This window comes from Centropristis striata, chromosome 9 (assembly GCF_030273125.1).
Source record: "Centropristis striata isolate RG_2023a ecotype Rhode Island chromosome 9, C.striata_1.0, whole genome shotgun sequence".
Taxonomy (NCBI): Eukaryota; Metazoa; Chordata; class Actinopteri; order Perciformes; family Serranidae; genus Centropristis; species Centropristis striata.
The window spans coordinates 12,192,162-12,215,991 of NC_081525.1; the positions used below are offsets into that span (position 1 = coordinate 12,192,162).

At 38.7% G+C, this 23,830-nt stretch overlaps 1 protein-coding gene across 1 annotated transcript in view; it reads left to right on the forward strand.

Moving 5' to 3' along the window:
- The window catches only part of nlgn1 (neuroligin 1), a 453,450-nt gene that overhangs the window by 152,664 nt on the left and 276,956 nt on the right, over nt 1-23,830 (forward strand). The window contains exon 3 of the mRNA XM_059340847.1: nt 13,900-13,959. Coding sequence (XP_059196830.1) covers nt 13,900-13,959 — 60 coding nt within the window. The remainder of the gene's footprint in view (nt 1-13,899; nt 13,960-23,830) is intronic.

Genomic DNA, 23,830 nt, shown 5'->3' on the forward strand with positions numbered 1-23,830 from the left:
AAACTAAAAAAACTAAAAACAAGTAACAAGGGAGCGATATGCTTCACCTAACAAAACAAAAACAGAGTGAGCGTTTACACTTCTTAACTGTGCTTCATTCATTCTTCGTTATATTAATTATTCACATACTAATCCATATTACACACATTTCTACATATCATATATGTATACATCATTACACAATCTACTAACACATAATATGAATGTATATATTGTATATACATTCATTCTGCAGCATATACATCATAATACATATCATATATCTATAGAAATATACTACATACATATATAAATATACCATGTTTTCTTATTTTGATAAATACTGTTTTATTAATATTTTGAATTGCTATATGTTAGTGGTGAGTTTGATATTTTTAGGCAGTGAATTACATTCTTTAATACCTCTATACAGAAATGTGCACTTGATGGCTTTAGATCTTGCTTTAGGTAATGTAAAGTTTCCTACAGCTGCATGTCTGGTTCATGTTGTGTTGCTCTGATTGGTTGTTGGTCTATTCAAAGGCATTTTGGTCTGTACTCTTTATTAACACCCCTTGGAAATGGAACATGAACTCAGAGGTACCGACTAATATGCATCTGTGAATAAGTCTGGCAATGGCAGCCTAATATAAATATAAATGCAGCTCCATTTAAAATCAGCCAGCAAGATGATGCCGTGCATGTCGTTATGACAGCTACAGGGATTTCCAGGGGACTCTGTGTTTACTTCTATTGAGACTCCAAGGAAAGTGAGATTATTTCTGAAATGTTTGAATTGTTTTTTAAACCATTGGATGATTGCATTCTGTGCCTTGTTTTTCTGTCCAAATCTCAACAATAGAGATGGTGGGGATAGGGTGCGGTAGATTTTGGGCGAGCCATTCAGTAGATAGCTACAAGAGAGGAGTATTCATTTTGCCCACTTCACATCTGGCTGCACATCTGGCCAGTTGCTGCTTTAAGGGGGTTAGTTTGATGAAAAGTTTTTCCAAAAGCTACACAGATTGTACGAACAGTCCCACTCATCTCACATGCTGGGAAGAAGTGGAGGCACGAGGTTCCAGATGCTCTTTGGTCGTGCAAAAACAGCACTACATTTAAAGCATACATATCATCACACTGTTAAAATAATCACCTCAGTCATTTTTTTGTCAAAATTTTTTGTTTTTTTGCCTAAATCATCTCCTCATAGGCACCTATGGTAAAATCACCTACACCCTCAGTTGATCAGATTATGTGATTTTACCCCTTTAAGATAATGACCTATGTCAAGTGTGTGACTTAAGCAGATTTATTATGCCTAAGTCAAAATAAAATGTGACTTAGGCAATTTTTTTAACATGCCTTTGTGACTTAAACAAGATATGGTAACACTTTATTTTGAAGGTGTCTACATAAGAGTGACATGAGCGTGTCATAAACATGACATGGGATGTGTCATGAACATTAATGACACTTTGAAGTAACATTAATGCTCATGATACTTGTCATGTCATGTTTCTGACAGGCTTGTATCACTCTTATGTAGACACCTTCAAAATAAAGTGTTACCATATCTTGCTTAAGTCACAAAGGCACGTTCAAAAAACTGCCTAAGTCATTTATTTCTCGTAAGTGACATACTTTACACACAGTGTTTTTACTATGCCAATAGCCATCCTTTGTTACATCCTTTTTGAGTGAAATGATCAATAAATGTCATATGTTACACTTTTCGTGAAGTTTTTTGTGTTTCCCGCAAAACTTGAAAAAATGAGTTAGGCGATTATTTTAACAGTGTGACGATATATTATCATAACCACAAGTCATCATGTCCAATGGTGTGAAATTAAGGCCCAGGCAGACGGACACCTGAATGTCACTTTTTACCTAACACATTTCATGTAGTCTAGAAATGGGGGGGGAAATTGATACAGCATAGTATTGTGATATTTTGCGTGGCAATATTATATCGATTCATGGCTGCCAAGTATCCATATTTAGCATTTATTTAGCATCAGTATTTTAGCTGATTTTGCCCGAAGTGGGCTCATTTTTAAGAATATAACGGAGAGACTGGAAACTAAAAGATCAAAGGAATCTATAGGCACCATGTGCGTCAGGATATTGTGTCAGGAAGTTGTCAAAATAACGCTGCAAAGTATGGCTTTTTCTTATGTTTCATTCAAAAACAAATCAAACAATGAAGTTTAAAGTCAAGGAAAGTTTGATAAAATGCTGCAGTTGTTGTCATCCATTCATGTTTGATATAATTTCCGTCCAGTTTGACTGAATACTTTGTTGGTTTGACTCTCATTGTGGAGAAATAAAAAGACTGAAGTGAGATAAATAGACTGAGATTTTTCTCTTATTTGACAAAACAATTCTTGATTGAATTTAATTTTGTGGACACAAATTGCACTTAAACAGTTAAATCGCAATATAGTGTATCGCAAAATGCTTAAAATTGCAATAATATCCTATTGTGACTCAAGTATCTGCTGATTCACACCTCTACTGCAGTCCATTACCCAGCGCTTCATTTACTTGCTGAGACATTAGTATTACTGTTAAGTGATCACTCAACTTTTACTAAATGCATAAATGAACCAAACTGAAAGACAAATCACCAGAAACAACGTCTCTAAATCAAGCGGATGTGGAAATGTCCTTGAATGCCTGTAAAAGTCTTTACAGTACATCATGTACTCTCTGTTTGATCTGCTGCTTTGATGTTTGACTAAAGCATGTCCCGAGCCTAATGCTCCACACTCACATCTTTCTGTGAAGGACATTTGACTAATAACCTACTATGTAAGACCTTAGCCAAGATGTCTGCTGCTAGTCTCTTCTTTGATAAGTCAGGAACCTGATTGCAGGGCAAATCCTGTCTTCAACTCATACTGTTTACCCCTAATGCATGACTTCTTATTGGATAAATGACTGGGAATAAAAGACAACTAAAGCAAAGGGCTCAGGACATTTATTTCTATTTTTTTTCTCCCTTCTTGCTCATTTGCACACTAGTCACACGTCTTCGTTCATGTCCTCTCCTCCCAGGCCTTTGGCTGCTTTGAATTGACTCACCGACATTGACAGTGTGGGTGTTTGTTTCGTCAGCAAGCAGTAGAATGAGAGAGAACAGTGTAGGAATGTAAGAGTAAAATTATTAGTACAAGGTAAGGGGAGGAGGAGAATGGGAACAGTGTGAGTGGATGAAATAGGCAGAGAAAAAAGAACTAGAAATGTAGCGTTGCTGCAAGATGAAAGTGAAAGCTGTTTCTGTATTGTATCGTATTGTATTGTCATTGTTTGTGTTCGCACAAACATACCTTAGAAAAAGTGAGTTATCGGTTTCTTCGGAACTTGTGTGCATTCACAACAGCAGATGTTCTCTATGAATCGAGCCTTCATGGCTTGTTTGTATCTTTAATGTTGATGGGTTAATGAGTTTCTATCTGTTCGTTTGCCACCACCAAAATAAACTGGTAATTAGTGAAAAAACTGACAAAAATGGCCCCGAAGAACAAATTTGTGTCCTAGAAATGACATGTTTATACCACTAATTTGTTTTGCCAAAGACATTTTGAGTGAAATGTAATTGCTGTACTGATTTTTGAGGTGAAAAAAGTATTGTGCTTTTTTTGTACTCAGTGTTAATGGGAAGCACAAGGTTTTGACATTGGAGGCTGTTTGTGTTTGTGTGTGTGTGTGTGTGTGTGTGTGTGTGTCAGAAGAAGTATTCAGATCCCTTATTTAAGTAAAAGTACTAATGCCATACTGTGAAATTACTCCACTACATGTAAAAGTCCTGCGTTCAAAATTTACTGAAGTAAAAGTACAAAAATATCAGCATCAAAATGTACTTAGAGTATGAAAGTAGTATGAGTAAAAGTACTCATTATGCAGAATGTACCCACTCAGATTGTTTTATATATTTCAAATATATTTTAACATTATTTGTGTTAATGTTTTGATGTAAGCAGTGTTTTAATTTATTGAAGACAGGGCTCATTTAATTACTTAATATACTGTTATAAGATTTAATTTTAAAAAAGTCTAATCGCTTTAAATTGATCATATATTTTATGTTAAATCTCAACCTGAAAAGTAACTAAAGCTGTCAGCTAAATGTAGTGGAGTAAAAAGTCCAATATTTGCCTCAAAATGTAGTGAATTATAATTTTAAAAAGTTACATAAAAGTACCTCAGAATTGTACTTAAGTACAGTACTTGAGTAAATGTACTTAGTTACGTGTGTGTGTGTGTGTGTGTGTGTGTGTGTGTGTGTGTGTGTGTGTCTGCTACATATACCAGTTAGTGTTAAACCTTTCTGATAATGGCTTTAGTAAGAGCATCAGGTTATAGTACGATGTCCTGTTTACTGTGTTTTTTTTCAATCATGATCATACATACCATAAAATATGGTAAACAGGGTTAATGTGCGTGCCTAGTGTGTCTTATCTTTAGAAATTATTTAAAAGGAAAACAGGAAATGCAAAAATAAAAGGAAAGTAAAAGGGATTATATAATCAGGGTTGTCTGGGTTATTTTAGTTCCACTCTCCATGTGCAGTATACAAACATCGATAATGTGACCTAGCACCTTGTTGACTGTCTGGAGATGATTCTTCGGTGTTACATATGTATGTTTGTTCCATCACCTTTCCCTATATGGATTGTTGAGACGAGGTCTAATGCAGGTCTCGCCCACATGTTACCGCACATCAAAACAAACACAAATAAATAGACATCTGCAATTATTTAGTCTAGCAGTCTCCCCGGAGGATGTTTTTTTTTCTTTTTTTTTGTGATATATATGCTCTTACTCTCTTTTATAAAACACCTTATTTTCACTTTTGCTTCCATTCTGCTGACGGGCTGAAACAAATAATTCTCAATCCTATCTGTTTGTCTTCTGCCTAACATTACTCCTCATGCTACAGGCAAAGAGCCTGATGATGATCTGGAATATTAATGCATAATCCACCTCCCCTCTGCCAACACACACACACACACACACACACACACACACACACACACACACACACACACACACACACACACAAACACACACACACACACACACACACACACACACACACACACACACACAAACACCCCTTTAGAATTGCATAATCTTATGATCTATGTTAGGACACATTTTTCCATTTACATGACATATTTTAGTCATTTCCTCGACACCTCATACACATTTTGTTTCACAGTCTGGATAAATGGCAGCATTATTCAGTTCTCTCATGCACATCTGTTTAGATGGTTTCACAGAAGCCTCTCTTATTGCTCTTATATGTAAAGTATCAATTTAAAAAGGCTTGAAAATCGACAAACAGATCTTGAAATGAATCGCAGCTGGAATGGCTGGGTATCCGGCAGCAAACAGACTATCTTGCAGCAAAACTGTGTTTTGGGGGAATCTATTAAAAGACAGTAAGACATGCAGGATCATTAAAATGGAGCTGTTTTACATGTCTTAGCCTGAGAGCACTTGGTGGAGATTCTGGCCATGGTTAAAATGAACCAACATTACTGTTGGTAGGAGATGGTCAGACAGTCTCCTATGTCACAGTAACCCACCATCCAGCCACACGTCCTCCCTAAAGCCTTTTCTCATGATGGAAGTGTACATTTTTAAAGCAGACAACCCAGTAAGCATTTTATGCAGCACTTGGCCACACTGTAAAAAAAACCCAGTTGCTGCCTATTTTACAACTGCGATTGAGCAATTTGTGTGCTATTTTTAAAATGCACCGCTGTACCGCATTACATGTGATACATTACATTGCATTTACATTACATTACATGTCATTTAGCTGACACTTTTGTCCAAAGCGACTTACAATAAGTGCATTCAACCTGAGGGTACTAGCCTTAGACCACAGGAATCAAGTAAGTACATAACTTTAAGAGCCAACTCTAATCGCTACAGGAGTGCTATATGTTAATGAAGAAAAGCTTTTACATTTTTTTTTATAAATATATATATGTATATATGTTAGGTGACCATGACTTAACCGAGGTATTGTTGGAAGAGGTAGGTCTTCAGCCTGCGGCGGAAGATGTACAGGCTGTCTCAGGTCCTGATGTCGGTGGGGAGCTCGTTCCACCATTTGGGAGGTTTTGAGGCGAGTTGACCTAGGGTGGGAGTCACCAGCTGTTTGGCTGATGCAGAGCGGAGAGGGCAAGTAGGGGTGTAGGGTTTGACAAGGTCCTGGATGTAAGCAGGACCTGATCCATTAGCAGCGGAGTACGCCAGAGCTAGAGTCTTGAAGCGTATCCGCGCAGCCACCGGTAGCCAATGGAGGGAGCGGATGAGGTTGTTGTGTGTGAAAATTTGGGAAGATTGAAGACCAATGGAGCAGCTGCATTCTCGATGAGTTGGCAGTCAGACCTGCCATGAGGGAGTTGCAGTAGTCCAGGCGTGAGATGACCAGTGCCTGGACCAGGACCTGAGCTTCCTTCTGAGTGAGAAACGGGCAGATTCTCCTGATGTTATGCAGCAAGAATCTGCAAGATCTGGCGGTGGCGGTGTTGTTTGTGGAGAGGGACAGGTGGTTGTCAAGAGTCACGCCAAGGCAACGCTAGGACATCCACTGGGAGATGTCGGCCAGACATGCAGAGATACATGCTGCTGCCTGTGTTTCAGACTGGGGAAATGTGAGGATTAGCTGGGTAGCGTTGGCATAGCTATGATGGGAGAAGCCATGCGAGTGGATGAGGGAGCCAAGGGAGTTGGTGTATACAGAGAAAAGGAGCGGACCCAGGACAGAGCCTTGAGGGACCCCGGTAGTGAGTGGACAGGGCTCTGAAACAGATTACACGAAAGGTGCGGTCCTTGAGATAGGATTTGAGCAGAGACAGGGGAGAGCCCGATACTCCCAGGTGGTGAAGGGTGGAGATGAGGATCTGATGATCAACAGTATCGAAAGCTGCAGAAAGGTCCAGTAGAACCACCACAGATGAGAGAGAGTAAGTGTTGTAATTTGTGGCACTGATACACAACCTCTTCTGTCGTTTAGGTTGGAGAACTAGTGATTGTTGCTTTTCGTAGGAAACCATCCACTGCTTCATAATAATATGTTGCAAATATTCACCATATGGGGGCATCAGTGCTCATGTGTGTTTCTCATCTACTGTGTCCCATCATCGCACTTTCATAAAGCACACACTTTCCCTGTGCTTACTCAGTGCTCACAGTCTCTGTTAATTCCTCTCATCAAAGGTCTTGCTGAAGTGCATTAGACTCCCAGTTTTACCTTGGGGAATGAATTCTGTATTTATAGTTTACAGCCTGTAGGGATTTTATCCAAGGTCAGTAGTAGATTACCTATTTGGCTCATTGAGCCGTGCGCTCTGTTAGATCCCCTTTTTTAATGTGCATTGGTGATTGATTAAGCCACTGTGTTTCTATGCTGGTGCAGACCTTGACTGATGCATACAGAGAGCAATATGTATGTATGGTTAGCTCTTGTGCTGAATGTGCGATCGATGCATAGACTCCCCTCGCAATAATTACCTCATCCAGGAGAGGGGGAATGCCTGAGGGTATGTGTGTGTGTGTGTGAGAGTGAGTGAGTGTTTGTGCGTGTGTGTGTGTGTGTCTTATCCTCGTTTCCCAGCTGGCTTTTTGAGTCATGGATTGTTGCAGAGTGTCAGAGAGCGTGAAACTCCTCTTCATCAGTCTTCAATCAATTCTGATGGTGGAGAGAGGGATCTATGAGTGTGGAGGAGACAGATGGACAGAGAAAAAACCAAGCAACTGCAAAAGACAAGGAAAGACACAAAGTATAGATTATAGATTCAGAGACTGCGTTATTTTTTGCTGAATTGAAGTTGAAGTTGGACACATATAGGAGAATGGAAACTTTTTACACGAGCTGTTTCTGATTCTTTTTCAGCTTGAAAGAGAAAATTTGGTTTCATACAAATGGGGTGTCTTTGTACCTTTCACTCTCATTGTCAACAGTAGATTCACCAAGGTAACTACAGGGATCTGGGAGCATGGCGTCCTCACTATTGAGATGTTTGATGTCACAAGAAATATAAGCAGGAAGGTTTTAAACCAAGGAGAGTTCACAGACTGACCTGGTTTGAATCACTTACCATAGTTGTGTAGGAGTTTTTGTCCAATGAGAGATTATTACTGACATTTACTGCTTGTGACTTCAATTCTAAACAAAGTTGGTGAGAATCGGGCTCATAATGCTTTTTCACAGATCTCAGAAATTGTAATGGTGTTATTATAACAGGTAGAAATGGCCCAAACCCCAAAAACTCAACTCAACAATATACTGCCCTGCCCCATTAAACCACCATCACAACGCATGCACAGTTTATTTCTTGTGCAGCTTTTGTTGGTTGGTTCCCATGACTCTATGCAACTGCATGCATTGGGTATTGGATATCCTATGTAATAAACGACTGGGAAAGAAAACTCTAACTCTACTGTAAAAGGGCCCTTTGGAACTTTATTTTGATATACTTGTTATGGGAAACCCATAGTCTCACCCACATGTTCTCTGTTTTACCTAGAACCAAACCTGGAATTAAAATTGGGACACCATATCATCCGATAATTACTTTTTTAGCAACCTGATGCAGTGTATAGGTGTATATATATATATATATATATATATATATATATATATATATACATATATATATATAGTTAGTGGTTATAATGAGAGGTTTTTGTAAAATTCTTCTCCCTCATGTAAATGGATAGGACAAAAAATGGCACACATTCATTCATATAATGTGTATTATGTTATGGCAGATATGTATTAGATCACTAAGGTGTTTCTAATATAGTGTCTAATGAGTGTATATTAGATTTCTTGTTGACCTTGCCGTAGTGAAAAGAGATAATAGTGGGTAGGTAGGTAGCTGGTGGCTTCGATGTCACCAGTTAAAAATAACTTTCACTTAAAATTGAAAAGGCTTATTCATTCAATTCAAGGTGTCTCTTCAGGTTTTTACTTTTTTGGAGCTTTATATTGTTCAATGTGTTGAAGCAATTAAGCAGATTTCAAGCAGCACAAAAGCCAGTCTTTCGCACACACACACACACACACACACACATGCATGCAGACACACACACATAGATTTGCACACACATACGCACACACACACACACACACATGCACCCACACATGCAGTCAAGCACACACACATACGCACATTCACAAACACACACACACACACACGCAAACACACACATATAGAAAATATACACACACGTGCGCACACATATACACACGCATGCACACATGCATGCACACATACATGCACACGAACACACAATCACACACTCGCACACAAATCACATACACACACACACACACACATGCATGCACGCACAGACACTCACACACATATACAAACATACACACGCACATGCACACACACATATACACACACGCATGCACGCACACACACACAGACACTCACATACATGCACACACACATGTACACACATGCACACAAACAAAAGAGAATAAATAAGAAAAAAATAAGGTACTCACCATCAAAGCAGGATATGTTTGAATGGAAGAGTGGTGAGATAAGAAACACAGCGAGTCAGATGACAACATGAAAAGTTTGAAGTACATAATTACTGATCAGAACTGATGCCAGCTGAGACCTCAGTAGAATCTCACACACGCACACACACACACACACACACACACACACACACACACACACACACACACACACACACAAATGCTCACACTGACAGGTAGGTGAGTGCAGGTCAGTGTCGGGGCCTTCTTGTCACTGGGCAGTTTTGAAATGACACCTGATTGCTGTATGAAGTCTCTCTCTCTATGTGTGTGTATTCATGAGTGCGTAAGCGTGATTGTGTTTCTGTCTGTCACTTGCGTAGAGTCTGTAGTGTGTGTGTGTGTGTGTGTGTGTGTGTGTGTGACAGGAGCTGTCATGCAGCTGTCTTGTCTGCTCTGATCCCCACTAACCCTCAGTCAAACAACATGCCACTGTAATAGCAGCACATGTGCAGTCCACAGAGCGGCCACATCAATCACATCTTGTTAGATTTTTTTTACTCTCACAGGTTTTCAAGTTGCCTATAACTCACTCAAGAAAAACATTCAGTTTGTTTTTTAACCTCTAGTTCTGTTCTGTTTCTTTGTAGGCCATTTATTTTACAAGGACAGTTACTTTAAAAGTGTTTTCATTAGACAGAACGCTGTGGTAAATAAAGTTTAGATAAAAGTGAGTTCATAGTTTCAGAACTTATGAAATGTATTGATAAAAAGCAACTTTTATATAAAGATACACTGGAAGCTTTGGCTCTCTGTTACTATGGATACTGGTAGTGAAGAAAGCCATAACACCTGACATCCATACATCCATACATATTACATATTAAAGTGGTAAAGTAGTGTATGGAAGTTGTCTTTAGATATGTAGACACTGGTAGAAGTTGTTTTCAATAAGGGAAATACAGAAAATATGCATTTTCTCATTGAAAAAACAACCATCTTGTTTCATTGATATGTTATGAAAAATAAACTTGTGTGTTAAAACTAAACAAACTGCATTTAGTAATGCAGAGAAAACTTGTCTTATTGTGCGAAAATATATTGATTTAGAAAAGATATTAGATTTACCAACTTAGTCAACTTTTTCCATTTTTTTATTACGAATTATGAGATACAATAAATAAAATGAAATAAGAATAAACGACTAAACAAATATACAATTTGTATACAAAATATAATATATATACACACACAATATAATATCTACATATATACAGTTACAGTTGTCAGATTGACAATTAGATTTTATATAAATATTCAATTTAATAGTGCACTATTTTATACCCATTTAGCCTGAAATGTATCAAGAGTTATCAGTTTTTGTTATTGGTTGATATTATTATTTTCTTTTAATTATTATTTTTTTCAAATGAAACTTTTATTTTATTTTATTTTTTTCCTTTTTTAAAAAAAATTTTATTGTTTGTTTTATCAAATAAAAAACACACATAATTATTATCATAATATAAATATTAAATTTAATAGTGCACTATTTTATACCAATTTAGCCTGGAATTCATCAAGAGTTATCAGTTTTTGTTATTGGTTGATATTATTATTATTTTATTTTTTTAATTATAAACTTTTATTTTATTTTAACTTTTTTTTATACATTTTCTTGATTGTTTGTTTTATCAAATAAAAAAAACACATTTAAAATGTGACGTAAGTATTAATACAGAACCTTCCATTCCTCAGTGTATTCCAAAAGGCTAACATAACATCCTGCATGTGTTTCTCTGACACTGATCTCTCTATGCAGCATACTTTATAAACAGGTAACACATCCCCAGACAGCGGACGCTCTGTGTTTCTTCGACGTTTCACATTTTGAAAGAAGCGATTCTTGTGTCTTGGTGCTTATTCAGCACATAGAAAGCACAAGTCAGCTCTCGCTTATCAAATTGCTTGTCAGATTCACAAAAGAGAGCTGGGAGACTGCTGTAGGACAGAATGATATGCAGGGAGCCCGCTTCCTCTTTAAAGTCACAGGAGAGAAATGGTTGCCCTTAAAATAAACCACCACTATGCTGAATGATGGAGGAATTATGACTCATCAATATGACTTTCTGACTCAAAGTATCTTGAGCCTTTCAAGTGATTCATCTGGCGTTCTCTATTCCATGAACAGATATGTTCAAACCATCAGCCATGGAAATTCTGAAGGAATTATTTTCCTTTTAGATAGAGCCATTTTTCAACATTAACCTTATTCACAAAATGTTCCTTGTAACCTGCGCCATGTAGAAATGGATTGTTATAGCAATTTTATGAAGTCAAATGGAATTGAAGTGGATTTGCATAAAATTGCGGGCAATTTGTTTCTGGGGCTAATGAAGATAGTTGGAAAGGATTGGAGTGGTCTTTTTCTGGCATCTCATGTTGTGGATGTCATTGCTTTGTGTGTGTGGGTATGTGTGTGTGTGCGCATGTGTGTGTGTGTGTGTGTCTGTGTGTGTGTGTGTGTGTATGAGCGTGTGAAGGCTTAAGTGCTGCCAGTATGTTATTCTCTTTTTCTGTGTGCCATGCCCCCTGCTATCAAACATCATTTCCTTTAAGACTGCATGTCTTCTGATCTGTTATACAATATGTGCATATCTCTTTGTGTGTCTGTGTTCTTTGTGTGTGTTTGTGCATTTGTGTTTGTTATATATGTTTAAGATAGCATGTCTTTATGTTGCTGTATGTACACGAAAGACATATTAAAATGGCAATGTGTTGTTTTTTTTACTGAAGAAGCTGTTGACCACTTCCCCTGTCAATCTACCACATCAGGTACTCAAACACCGTCAAGTTCAATTATTCTATTCTTGCCTTTTACAGGAAAACCACAGTTTGTCATTTTGGGAATACACTAAATCGTCCAGTTTCTGTATGTTAAATAAATGGCTTCAGATAAGCTTAGCTTAGCATAAAGGCTGGCAACTTTGGCAGCTGAGGACTTGGCTTTGTCTAAAGGAAGCAAAATCCACTAACCAGCTCACTAATTAACATGTTCTATCTGGACACAGTGACCTTGTTGAGTCCAGTAGGCAATTTGTGGGTTTTTTTGAACAGGGGGGATGAACCTGGTTCATTTAGTTCATCTTCAAGTAGCAGATCATCATCTTATGAACGACTCCCACCCTTAGCTATACAGTTTAGAGAGCATTATAGATCCAGGTAGACAGACAGAAGAGGACAATTAAAAATCCATCTGCTACTTCAGCACCATAGACAGTGCCATGGATTACTCCATACACAGCTCAGTTGAGTTACCGATATTTCAGAGCCGAGGTTCATAGATTCATGCAACTTGTCTCCGCTGCTGGAGGATGAAGAGGAGGATGAAGAGCAGGAAATGTATGTTTACAAGGTGCATGGCATCCCCCCACAAATCTCCTACTGTTGGATGCTGTTTCCCTCTTTTTTCTAGTCTTTATGATATGCTAAGCTAACTGGCTGTAGCCTTACATTAACTGAATAATTTTTCTTGTTCAACTGTGGGAGCAAATAAGTGTATTTTCCAAAATGTGAATCCATTTCTAAGAGCAATATTGGATTTTCTTTTTTTTTGTTGATGAAATTGGATTATTATTAATCCAATCCATTATTATCTTAATATTATCAACACTTTCTAAGGCTTTCACTATGATTTTCTAGTTTAATTTAAGTTTTAAACATTGCTTTCTCCAATTTATATCTTTAACACTTTCCACCACAATACTCCAGTGTAGGCCTCAAAGCAGCACCACTGCCGTCAAAGCTATGCATGTCATTGGATGTAGGTGTGTGTGTGTATGTGTGTGTGTGTGTTGGCCCACACACAGTTTACACACTCGAAACCCAACGGGGGGAGTTGGTCACATGCTTCAGTTGAGTGCTCTGCTCTTAAAAACTGCTGCTTCTTTTACAGCCTCTGTTTTTCTCTCTGCTACAGTGATCATTTCCAAATGTTAACATAATGCCTCTGATATGTATAATTGATGCTACTGTAAGCACTGTTTCAAATAGGTTTATGTCTTTTGATCCTAAGAGGTTTATCCTCAGTTAAGTCTTCATTTTGCAACAGAGAACTAATATTTTTCCACCTCTTTTTTTTGAAAAGTCCCTCTTTTCTTGCTCCTTTAACTTTCTTAAATGAACTCATATACAGTAAAGTTCTACTGTAAACATGTGAAGTGGACTTTGTGGTATTGTTTACCCAGTCTCCTTGTCAGTGTGAAGATTTTTCCAAAAAGGGGCTATAAAAACATGATTACTGACATACTTTCTTATCTTTTGAGAGCATCTTTTGAAAGCTGTGTGTGTTCTTGATCACCCTGTTTTCCTCCATCTTCTCCTTCTTGGTCCTATAGGTCCCCTTACAAAGAAACACACTGATGATTTAGGTGATAGTGACCGCACGGACGACGAAGGTATTTTTTCCCCCCTGATGCCAAACTGATTTGCATGACAAGGGAAACCAAACTTACCCTTTCTCCTCCAATTTTTATCTTCTTTGATTTTCTTACATTTCTTGTCCTTTTTTTGAAAGTGATGGACATTTTCTTTTTGCTCTTTACTCGTTAACTCTTTTTGGGCTGGATGTGTTTTGTCCTTTTCAGCTTGATGTCTAAAGTTTTCATGTTTACCACCATTCTTTGATATTAATACTGTAACATAGATTACCTGCTTGGATTTGCTGTTTCCTTTACTTTCCTTTTCTATGTTGCATCCCACCAGCAGATCAAGTAACTATTAACCCTCTAGCCAGCTCTTAACACATTTTTGCATGTTTTTCTTTTAATTCGTGTCGTACAAAATCAGATCATGTTCAAAAGATCAACTACTGGCTAACTGGCTTGTACCAATACTAATACTTAGACCTGTTCACATTTTGGGCGTCAAACCAACAATATTAGTACATGAGGGGTCGAAAACAACATCAAAATAGTGGACAAAATCAGGGCGAGCATCTCTCTCAGCCACGTTTGCTGCAGAGATGTGTGGGTTGTCATCTCTCCTGGCATGGTTCTCTCTCCTACAGGGCAAAGTCTGAGCTAATTTACTACACACCACTATGTGAAGCTAACTGTCTGGTCAAACACCCGCAGTGACTGTTCAGAATATAAGTCCCAAGCTGCCAAATTACTTGTTTTGTAGCTGCATAAAATTTGGATTGGCTAGCAGACATGACAGACTTGGCAATAATAAAATTAGCCAGCATTTGGGTGGAGCTGATTTCGAGTGACATTACTGTCATTATGGTTTTAAGTGATCATCTGTGCTCTCCGTTTTAATACTTTTTGGAGAACACACATGCAAAACAGTTCATAAATACTCGGTTTCTATTGCTTGGTAATTGCGATATCCTGCTAATGTGGCTTCTGTCAATGCCATGATTTTCAAATTTTCAGCACTGCTTACACAGCAGATTGTAATTGCAAAGAAACAGTGCTGCTCCAGAGGCAGGAATAATCTCATTTGTTGAATTTCTGTGAATAATACACTCAAGTCAAGAGCAAACAGAGGATAGAGCTCATATTAAAAGTCCAGTCATGCTTGTTACATGCAGCAAAGATAAATATGTAAGCCTATAGCGATGTAGTTATCCATTCAAATAAGTTAAGGATGTACACAAGGATGTAAATAAACAAAAACATGATTCTTTCATTATGTTCATTCTTACCATGACATTATAAATAGAGAAATACCAAAATGTAAACTCTTAAAGCAATCCTGCATTCAAAATTGTACTTCAAAACAAAAAGGAAAATTGTATTTTCAATATTATTCAGTGGAAATGTTAGGGCCTTCATTAGTAAACTAACAGCTGAAGACCACCAGGGGCAGATTTACCAGGGTACCATGCCTTAAAAAAAAGGCCTCGCCACCCCAGCTGTCACCCTCTAATGAAAATAAAATTATATGAAAAGTTGTGTCTGGTTGGGGACTCTCCCTGTAGACTTCTGCAGTAGGCAGCAGCTCCATTTCCTGGCAGCTTTTATCGATGTTCTCCCGGTCCTGGACTGCTGATGGACTGCTTTTTTCCCCAACTTCCACTGGCATAAATAGAGAACAAGCACAGATGGACAGTGGTGGGTTGTTCTGTTGAATCATGTTTTGTTTGGTAACAGTAACTCGTGTTGGATTGTGTCAGGGCCGGATTAAATCTGGCTAAACCCAAATATCCACCGCTGCTTACAAGTGTCTCCTGATTGCCTGCAGCTACCAACATTTCTGAAACTGCTCATTCTGCAGACAAACATATCCAATTTTATAGCAGTTATGTAAGTGCAACATGCAAAAGCAGCAAGTTCAAAAAACACCAAAATGACTCACTACAAGCCTCAAATAAAAAACAAATCCCACATAAGTCACCCATGAAGTGACAATTCATTCAAAGCTTAGAGTCTGAGAGTTTACCCTTTCACCACATTTTTAAATTGAACCTTACAGAGAAAGTATTTTTGTTGTTTGACTATATATGATGCACTGTGGCAACACTAAATGTGTGAGTAACACAACTGGTGAATATTATATTGACATAAAGGCCTCTGCCTAGGAGCCAATATAAAACCTTTAAAAGATAAATTTTTGATCTTTTATATATACGTACAGTCAATGTAAATGGTAAATGTAAGATCGTTTGCAGCTGCAAAATCTGTTTTTTTTTTCTTCGTTTAACGTGGCAGTAACATGGAGGAGAGGAAGAACTCCGGAATGCTACTTCAGCTTGGTAAACTGGGGGTGAACTCAAAATGGCCCTCAAAAATACGTCGTTGTTCTCTTTGCTTGTATTGCAAACTGCAGTAGGTATGTTTCCAACAACAAAAGTAGCATTTGGAAATATGCAGAGGATGTTATGGACGAGGATACACTCTACGGTGTTTTGGCAGATGCAGGGGTACTCAAGCCAGAGTATAACTCATAAGAAACACAGTGAAGAGAGGCAGAGGTTGTGGTTGCAGCATCAAGAAAAGGCCAGTTGGGACCCTCCACAACCTGAGCTGCCGAGAGCAAACAGACTGGTGGTGCCTTCACTCAAACTGCCCTCCGATGCCAACAGAAACAGAATCATTCTGCTGAAATGAACTCCAGCGTGAACACTTTTTTGCTGGATGCGTTCACTGATGCCAACCCCAGGAGAGCCTGTGTGTGCGCCACTATGCATGAAAGTTCGACTCCTCACTTGGACACAGGTGTGCTGGAGACCTTCTTCAAGATCCTAAAGATAAACTAAAGACAACCAAGACCAACAGGGCCCTGAGGGCTGTTGAGTAACTAGTTTTTAACTAACTGAAGCTGGACTTTCATTGTGTAAGGTAATAATGGACGGAATGCCGTTGACAGCACATAATAAGGCATTGTCAACAGGATCTCCAAGCTAAACGACAGAATAGACCATTTGTTAGTACCACTCATAACGACACATATGATCGTTTGTCAAAATGACCCATATGAGCATTTCGTGGCTCACGGTACAGAGCGGATCGCTCTAAAAATAGCACACATGTCCTAAACGTTCGGTTCACGCTTGTAAAAAAGGCTGCTGTTTTTAGTCTACAAAACCACTGATCTAGGTTTATAGCAAAAAATGTCCTGGTTAGGTGTCAAAAGTAGTATAAAGACAGTTTAAACAGTAAATAAATGTAAGTAAATGCCGGAAGTGAAGTAGTTACAATGGTGGCGTGACTACCGTAAGTTAGCCTATGCAAAGTAACGTAATTCACAAAACGTGAGCCACGGAAGCTACGTAAAATTCTGTAGGTTACGTAAAAAAAGTTTGTGAGTTTATGAGTCGTATTTAAACGCCTTGTATTGTCGTTTTTGAGGGAGAGCAGTCTGGGCATTGTTGCTGTCTTGATTCACACTAATTCAAACTACAGAGCCTCTGTGTTTTATTTTTATTACCTGCATAAGTAAAACTTTGGCTTCACTATGTTTTGGCTGGGCGTCAAGTAACATGGATGCCTTATTGTTGCTTAATGCTTACATGTCAGACCCAGATCCAGGGCCGATTTTGGAGCCAGTGCTTAATCTTCATCCATCCATCCATCCATCCTCGTCCACTTATCCGGGGCCGGGTCGCAGGGGGGGCAGATTTTAAACAATAATAATAACAAATTTCATTTGTAAAGCACTTTTCATGAAGAAATCTTAAAGTGCTACAGAAACCAGAAACAAAAGACTAAAAGAAAAATCAGACACGTTAAAATCGGCAGTAGATAAAAAGACACGGGTAATAAAGTACATTAAAGAAAACAGCTAAAGGAGGAGATTAAGGTGCAGAGACAATGATTTGGCGATCATATGCCAGCAGAGCAGATACATATCGGAAGGCAAAAAGCAGTAGGAGCAGGAAAACAGCGAAGGAGCGAGGCGGACGGCTTGCCATCATGGCCGCCATCTTGAAACTATTCAAATTTGACAGCCAAAGAACTGGCTCTCGGCCAGGAAATCTGGTTTCAGAACAGCACTAACTCTTTCTTGTCTTGTCATGTCTTGAACCATGAACCACAGACTGGAAGCAGGATTATCTGACCAACAAGACCAACTAAAACGTCTAACATCAACATCTTACATTCACTGTCCATATCATTCAATACGATCAGAACAAATGTGTTGTTCCAGTCGCGCTTGGACGCCAATGTAGGATCACAAAGCCAGGAGCAACATTTATTAACCCATTTAGGCCTAGAACGCCTGTAAAAAAAAAGTGACAACGCCTTCTAAATAATCGATATTTCAGCCTCTGTAGCAGATAGAAATGGCATTTCTAAAAGTATTTCGAGGGGCGTTCCCGGTGGCACACCTGGTAGAGCGCTTACCACATGTCTTCCCCTCTGTCTCCCCCTTCACTCTGTCCTATCAATAAAGCCCAAAAAATGGCCAAAAAAAATATCTTAAAAAAAAAAAAAAAAAAAAAAGTATTTCGACAGCTTTTACGTGTTATACCTGTTGAAGCTTCCGCCATGATTTCAGTTCTGGAAAAGTCCAATGTTGAATTGGGACACTCCTGCATGTATTCTGATGCATTTCATTGGCCAAGAGACCGAAAATAGGTGGAAAAAAACTACAAAATGACGTATCCGATTTCCCAGCTTTAATGGTAGAATAACGCAACAGCGCCCCTGGTTTTAATGGTAGAAATGCGGTAATGCTTTCCCTGCTTAAATGGGTTAAGAGACAACAGTCTGCCATTGTTGTTTTAACACTTGCTGAGAGAGCAGAGACATTTCCAGGCGTATACAATGATGTAATGATGTGGCTCTTAAACCTGTGGAAAAGCAAACAGGTTCTGAGACGGTTCGCAATTTGAACCAACTGTGAACCAGCACCTGCAAACCAGAAGAACTAGGTTTGCCTTGTTCGAAAAGGTGTGTCAGCTATCTCATATAACTAATGGCCTAATTCAGTCACACTCACTAAATGTTTGGAACTAAATCACATAGTGTTTGTTCTGCACACGACTGTGAACTGTGAAACAAAGCTAAAGTACAGTAAAATAAAAGACACTTCCAACATACTGTTGTTGCTTTGAAGGCATTCAATCGTCTATGATTATTGGGTAGTGATAAAAAAGAATACTTAAGAGATCCGACAAAGACTATAGGACTAACATTTTGCAATTGCCCCTCTTGATATTTAAATTAAATGCTGTTTGAAAGCTATGACAGTGTGCTGGAAATCCATTAATCTCTATAATACAAAAAGATGAACCTTTGCTGGGTTGCCATAAACAAGCAGTCCTTTGAAAAGTCATATTAGGAATAAAATGTCCTTGATAAAACCCTGAGATAGAGTCGCATCCCCTTAAGGCTGTTGGAGTGCAACTTTAATGACAGGCAGAAAGTCTTAATAAGGCACCTCTACTGTATAATGTGACGAAGTAAACAGCAATTACATCCAAATAAGACTCACAACCATCCGGATCCCTTTGATCTGTGCCATTACGCTGTTTTTCTGGGAGCTCATACTCACACACACACACACACCAATAAGATTAGAGCGAGTCACACAGATCTATTCAATGAAATCCCAGAGAGCTTCTCCAACTAATCCAGTTTAATATAGAGGAAAATATGCTCGAGGACACACACATACACACACAGTCACACACTCTGCTGTCATATCTGGCCTGACTGCCCCCCCTCCCCTCCCCCAGTGATTCTAGATGCTCTTAACCCTTGACCCTTTGTCGCCTTGTAGATGCAAACTGAATGAGGACATCCCCTAACCTCCCCACCCCTCCCACTCAGCATATCTTGGGTTTTACAATCTCTTTATACTCAATAAAGCTGGTGTTTGTAATCCTTTTGTGCTGGGAATAGAGATGTAAACAGCAAAGTCCCTGAGAGCTGAGGATTTGTTAGAAGCTCCGCGTTTTTTCCTTTTTTGAAAAATATACAGTGAATATTCCAGGAGTGGTTAAGAGCTGGTATACAGTGTGGATATGTCGTAAACAGTTATATCTACAAGGCTCATATAGGCTCCCTGGTACCCTATATAAAGTTTTATATGGCAACACCTGTGAGGTTTTAATCGTCCTGTACACTATGGATGTATTACTTTGAGCGTAGAGGGCACAAGGACATAGATTTTGTGAGACCATGAGGACAATCTTGGAGCCACAGAAAGGATGATAAAAGATCAACTGGAGAATGTGTTACCTTGTTGCATCCGGCTCGCCCACAGGCCCCAGCTGGTGACATTTCAGGCACAACTCCAACTTCTGTGGCTGCTTGATTTCACAAACAGTGGAGTAAAAGTCAAAACTCCTTCACCAGTACTGCTCACAAATCAAAATACTAGGGCCAGGACTTGATTAAAAAAATAATCTGATTAATTAGAGGCTTTGTAATGAATTAATCAAAATGAATCGAATTTTAATCGCATATAAATATTTGACCTGAGAACAGTGACAAGTCATTTTTTTCACATGGATGTTTAGTATACCATTAAATAATGACTGAATACATAAGCTTAAGCAACAAAAATATTGTTTATGTTGTCCAAGTCCAACAGACCAGTGCAATTTTTGTCATTAAGTGTAACAATAGCATATTAAGAAATATAGTACATTTCAGAAATTCAGGTAGCCTATAGGTAGGTAGACCTTCTGTAAACTATAATACTTTGTTTTTTTAAGTAAAACACAATCAACGCTAGCTACCACACTAGCCGCTAGCTGCTATATGTTTAGCATTGAGGTGATACTTGAGGCTCGATGTGCTGCGGTGATATGTGAATTCCTTGTTGCATAACAACACAACCATGCTCTTATCGACGCTTCCATCCGTTAATTTTTTGTAACAAAATGTCCCATAATCCACGGGGCCAACCAAAGCGCTCTCATCAGCTTCTTCCTTCATGTTCACTGTGGTTTGTTGTTTGAACTCATGAACGCTAGTTGGTGCTCCACTATAATCGTTCCGCCTGAAACTCATCCAGTGAGAAACGTTCCGCGGTGCAAAAATAAGTCTGATTAAAATGCGTCAATTTTTTTAACACGTTTATTTTTGTCTAATTCATCTTAATTAACGCGTTAAAGTCCCGCCTCTACAAAATACAGCAAGTTATGTTTGATTAAAGTCAGCAACAACAAAAATGGATTGAGCCCGTCTATAATGACAAGTAAAAGCAGCCTGTTCTCCCCCCAAAAAGGTCAGCTTTGCGTCAATGATTTTTAACTTAAGTTATGTTGTTTACGTAAGTTACATGAATCACGTTTTTGAACAGAACTTGCAGTATTCACATAACCCTTGGAACTACTTCACTTCCGGCATTTACGTACATTTATTTACCGTTCAAACTATCTTTTTTAACGCCTTACCAGGAAGTTTTTTGCCCTAAACCTAGGTTTATAACATAAATCCACAAAAAGTGCAGCCTTTTGTGCGACGTGTGTGCTTTCTTTAGAATGCGCCGCTCTACCGTGAGCCGTTAAATGCGAGCCGCGATTTGCACATATGTATATAAATTTGTGGTACTTGTTGAACTTGTTGAGTAAAAGACCAACCAATGAGAAACCCCAAACAGAGAGTTTACTGCAGAGAAACGCTTTAGGGAGAAAATTTAGTCAAATGTTAAGTTTAATTGAACCACAGATGGAGTAAAATTCTCTTCACATTCCAGCCATGGTAATTCAACAAGGACTTGAGATAATCCTGCCTTCTGTTCATGACATCTGCACATGCAACCAACAAGTCCACATACTTAACCAGCAAAAACCAATAAACGGCTTTATTAAATGATTAAAAATCACTTCAAAAAAAGGTGTGCTTATTCATGATTTTTAGATTGACAGGTGATATCAAGGTCCAAGAGCCATCACTGCGAAGCCTCGATCACCTTTGTTATGAACCTAGACTTGGAACAACACGGGGGATCCAAGGATCTTGAGTGTGGGAAGGTGCATGCACTGTAAAAAAAATTAATAATAATAATAATTTACGGTAAAAAAAAAAAGAACAGCAGCTGTGGTTGCCAGAACTTCACCATAAAATTACAGTGATTAGGTTTTCTACTGTAAATCTAAATGTAAATATCAGCAAAAACTGTAATTTAGACTGAAAAGTCCCGTTAATTTTATGGTAATTGTGTCCTTGTGACAATATGGTATTTCTCCATTAATTTTACCTGAAAATGTTGTATTTTTACATTAAAACTGTGTGTTTTCTACAGTTTTTGAAAAGTTTTGTACTATTCCTTGATCTACAGTAATTAAAAGTGTCTACTACGTAGGGATGGGTAGCGAATTCGGTACTTTTATAGGTACCGACCGAGTTCCGTCGGAACTACCGAGTACCGCTTCATGTAAAATCAAACGGTACCATGTTCCGGTACCTTAACGGCGTTACCTTTAAACTGATCATTGATTTCAAGCCGTTTTCATTTAACGTCTTTGATTAACAAGCGTGCTGACGATGGCACTATTTTTTTATTTTTTTATTTACCTCCTCGTCTGGTCCTGTCTGCTCACCGCGGCCACTAGCCACTGCCCTCGTCCACCCCGGCGCAGAGACGAACAGCCGGCTCTCGGCCTGCTAGCCGCCAGCTGCTATCTCTCCAATGTCTCTACCCGGGCTTGGCCTTCGTCTGCCTCGAGATTGGACCTTCCTTACTCCGTTTGCTCTCTCCATTCTTCTGTAAACCAGTCATTAGCAGCTAGCAACTAGCTGCTGCATCTCTGGTCCTCTGCTAATACTCTGCTCTTCAACTCAGGAATATTACCTGCCAATTTACTCCAAACTGCCTCGCTGAAATTAAATCCCTCGGACTCCTGCGTCATCCTCGATATGTGCACAGTGCAGCCCGACTCAACTTTGTTTATTCCAACCATGCTATGGCCACAATACTGTCTGACCGGTGCTGCGCCGCACAGCTACGACGTCATCACAACAAATCACACGTGCACTTGCGCTCCTCTGCATTCTTTGATAACACTGCAACCTTCATGTTACAAAATGCACGTTCGCTCAACAATAAAGCACTGCTCATCCTGGATTTTATATTGTTTTGATATATTTTTAAAGTTTATATTTTGAGAAATAAATATGTTGAATTGAAAGCATTAGATTTTATACCGGTACCGATTCCCAGGTACCGGGTATCGGTACCGTATCGGTTCAAATGTGAAAGGTACCCATCCCTACTACTACGGTGATATGCAATTTTTAATTTTACGCCCATTTCTCATACAATTTGAAACATTTTTTTACAGTGTGGGACAATAAAAGATCTAATGTAACTTGGGGCAGCAAGGCTTCTCAGAGCTTTGTAGGTTATCAATTATACATATGAATCAGTTCTAAAAGTAACAGGTATAAGGAATCTAAATGTGACTACCAAAAATTATTCATATGGCAATTATCAGATCTGTGGCCTCCATGGCTAATGCCCAGTAATCATATATTGTCAACTTCCTAAACCTAAACTGTTCAATATATCCTCCTTGAAGTATCATCCCCTTTATGCAAATATAATATCCTGCTAAGCAAATATTTCTTGCAAATGACTTGAGTACAACTAAATATGCCATCAAATCTGCGCGTCATTACATGTTCATAATCTACCATTGTACACATGCCAGTGGATATGCACTTTAATGAGTGACATCTGCAGTATTACTGATTACACAGCAGCATTTCATCCGGAAGCATTTGAATCAGGCCGGGGCCTCATTTTGTTTCCTGTTGCTTTTTTTACGGAGAGTCCCCGCGGCTTTGCTCTCTGCAGCAAAAGGCTGAAGCCAGGATAAAAAACACCTCTGCTCCTTGTGTCTGCTGTTGGTTTGATAAGTCC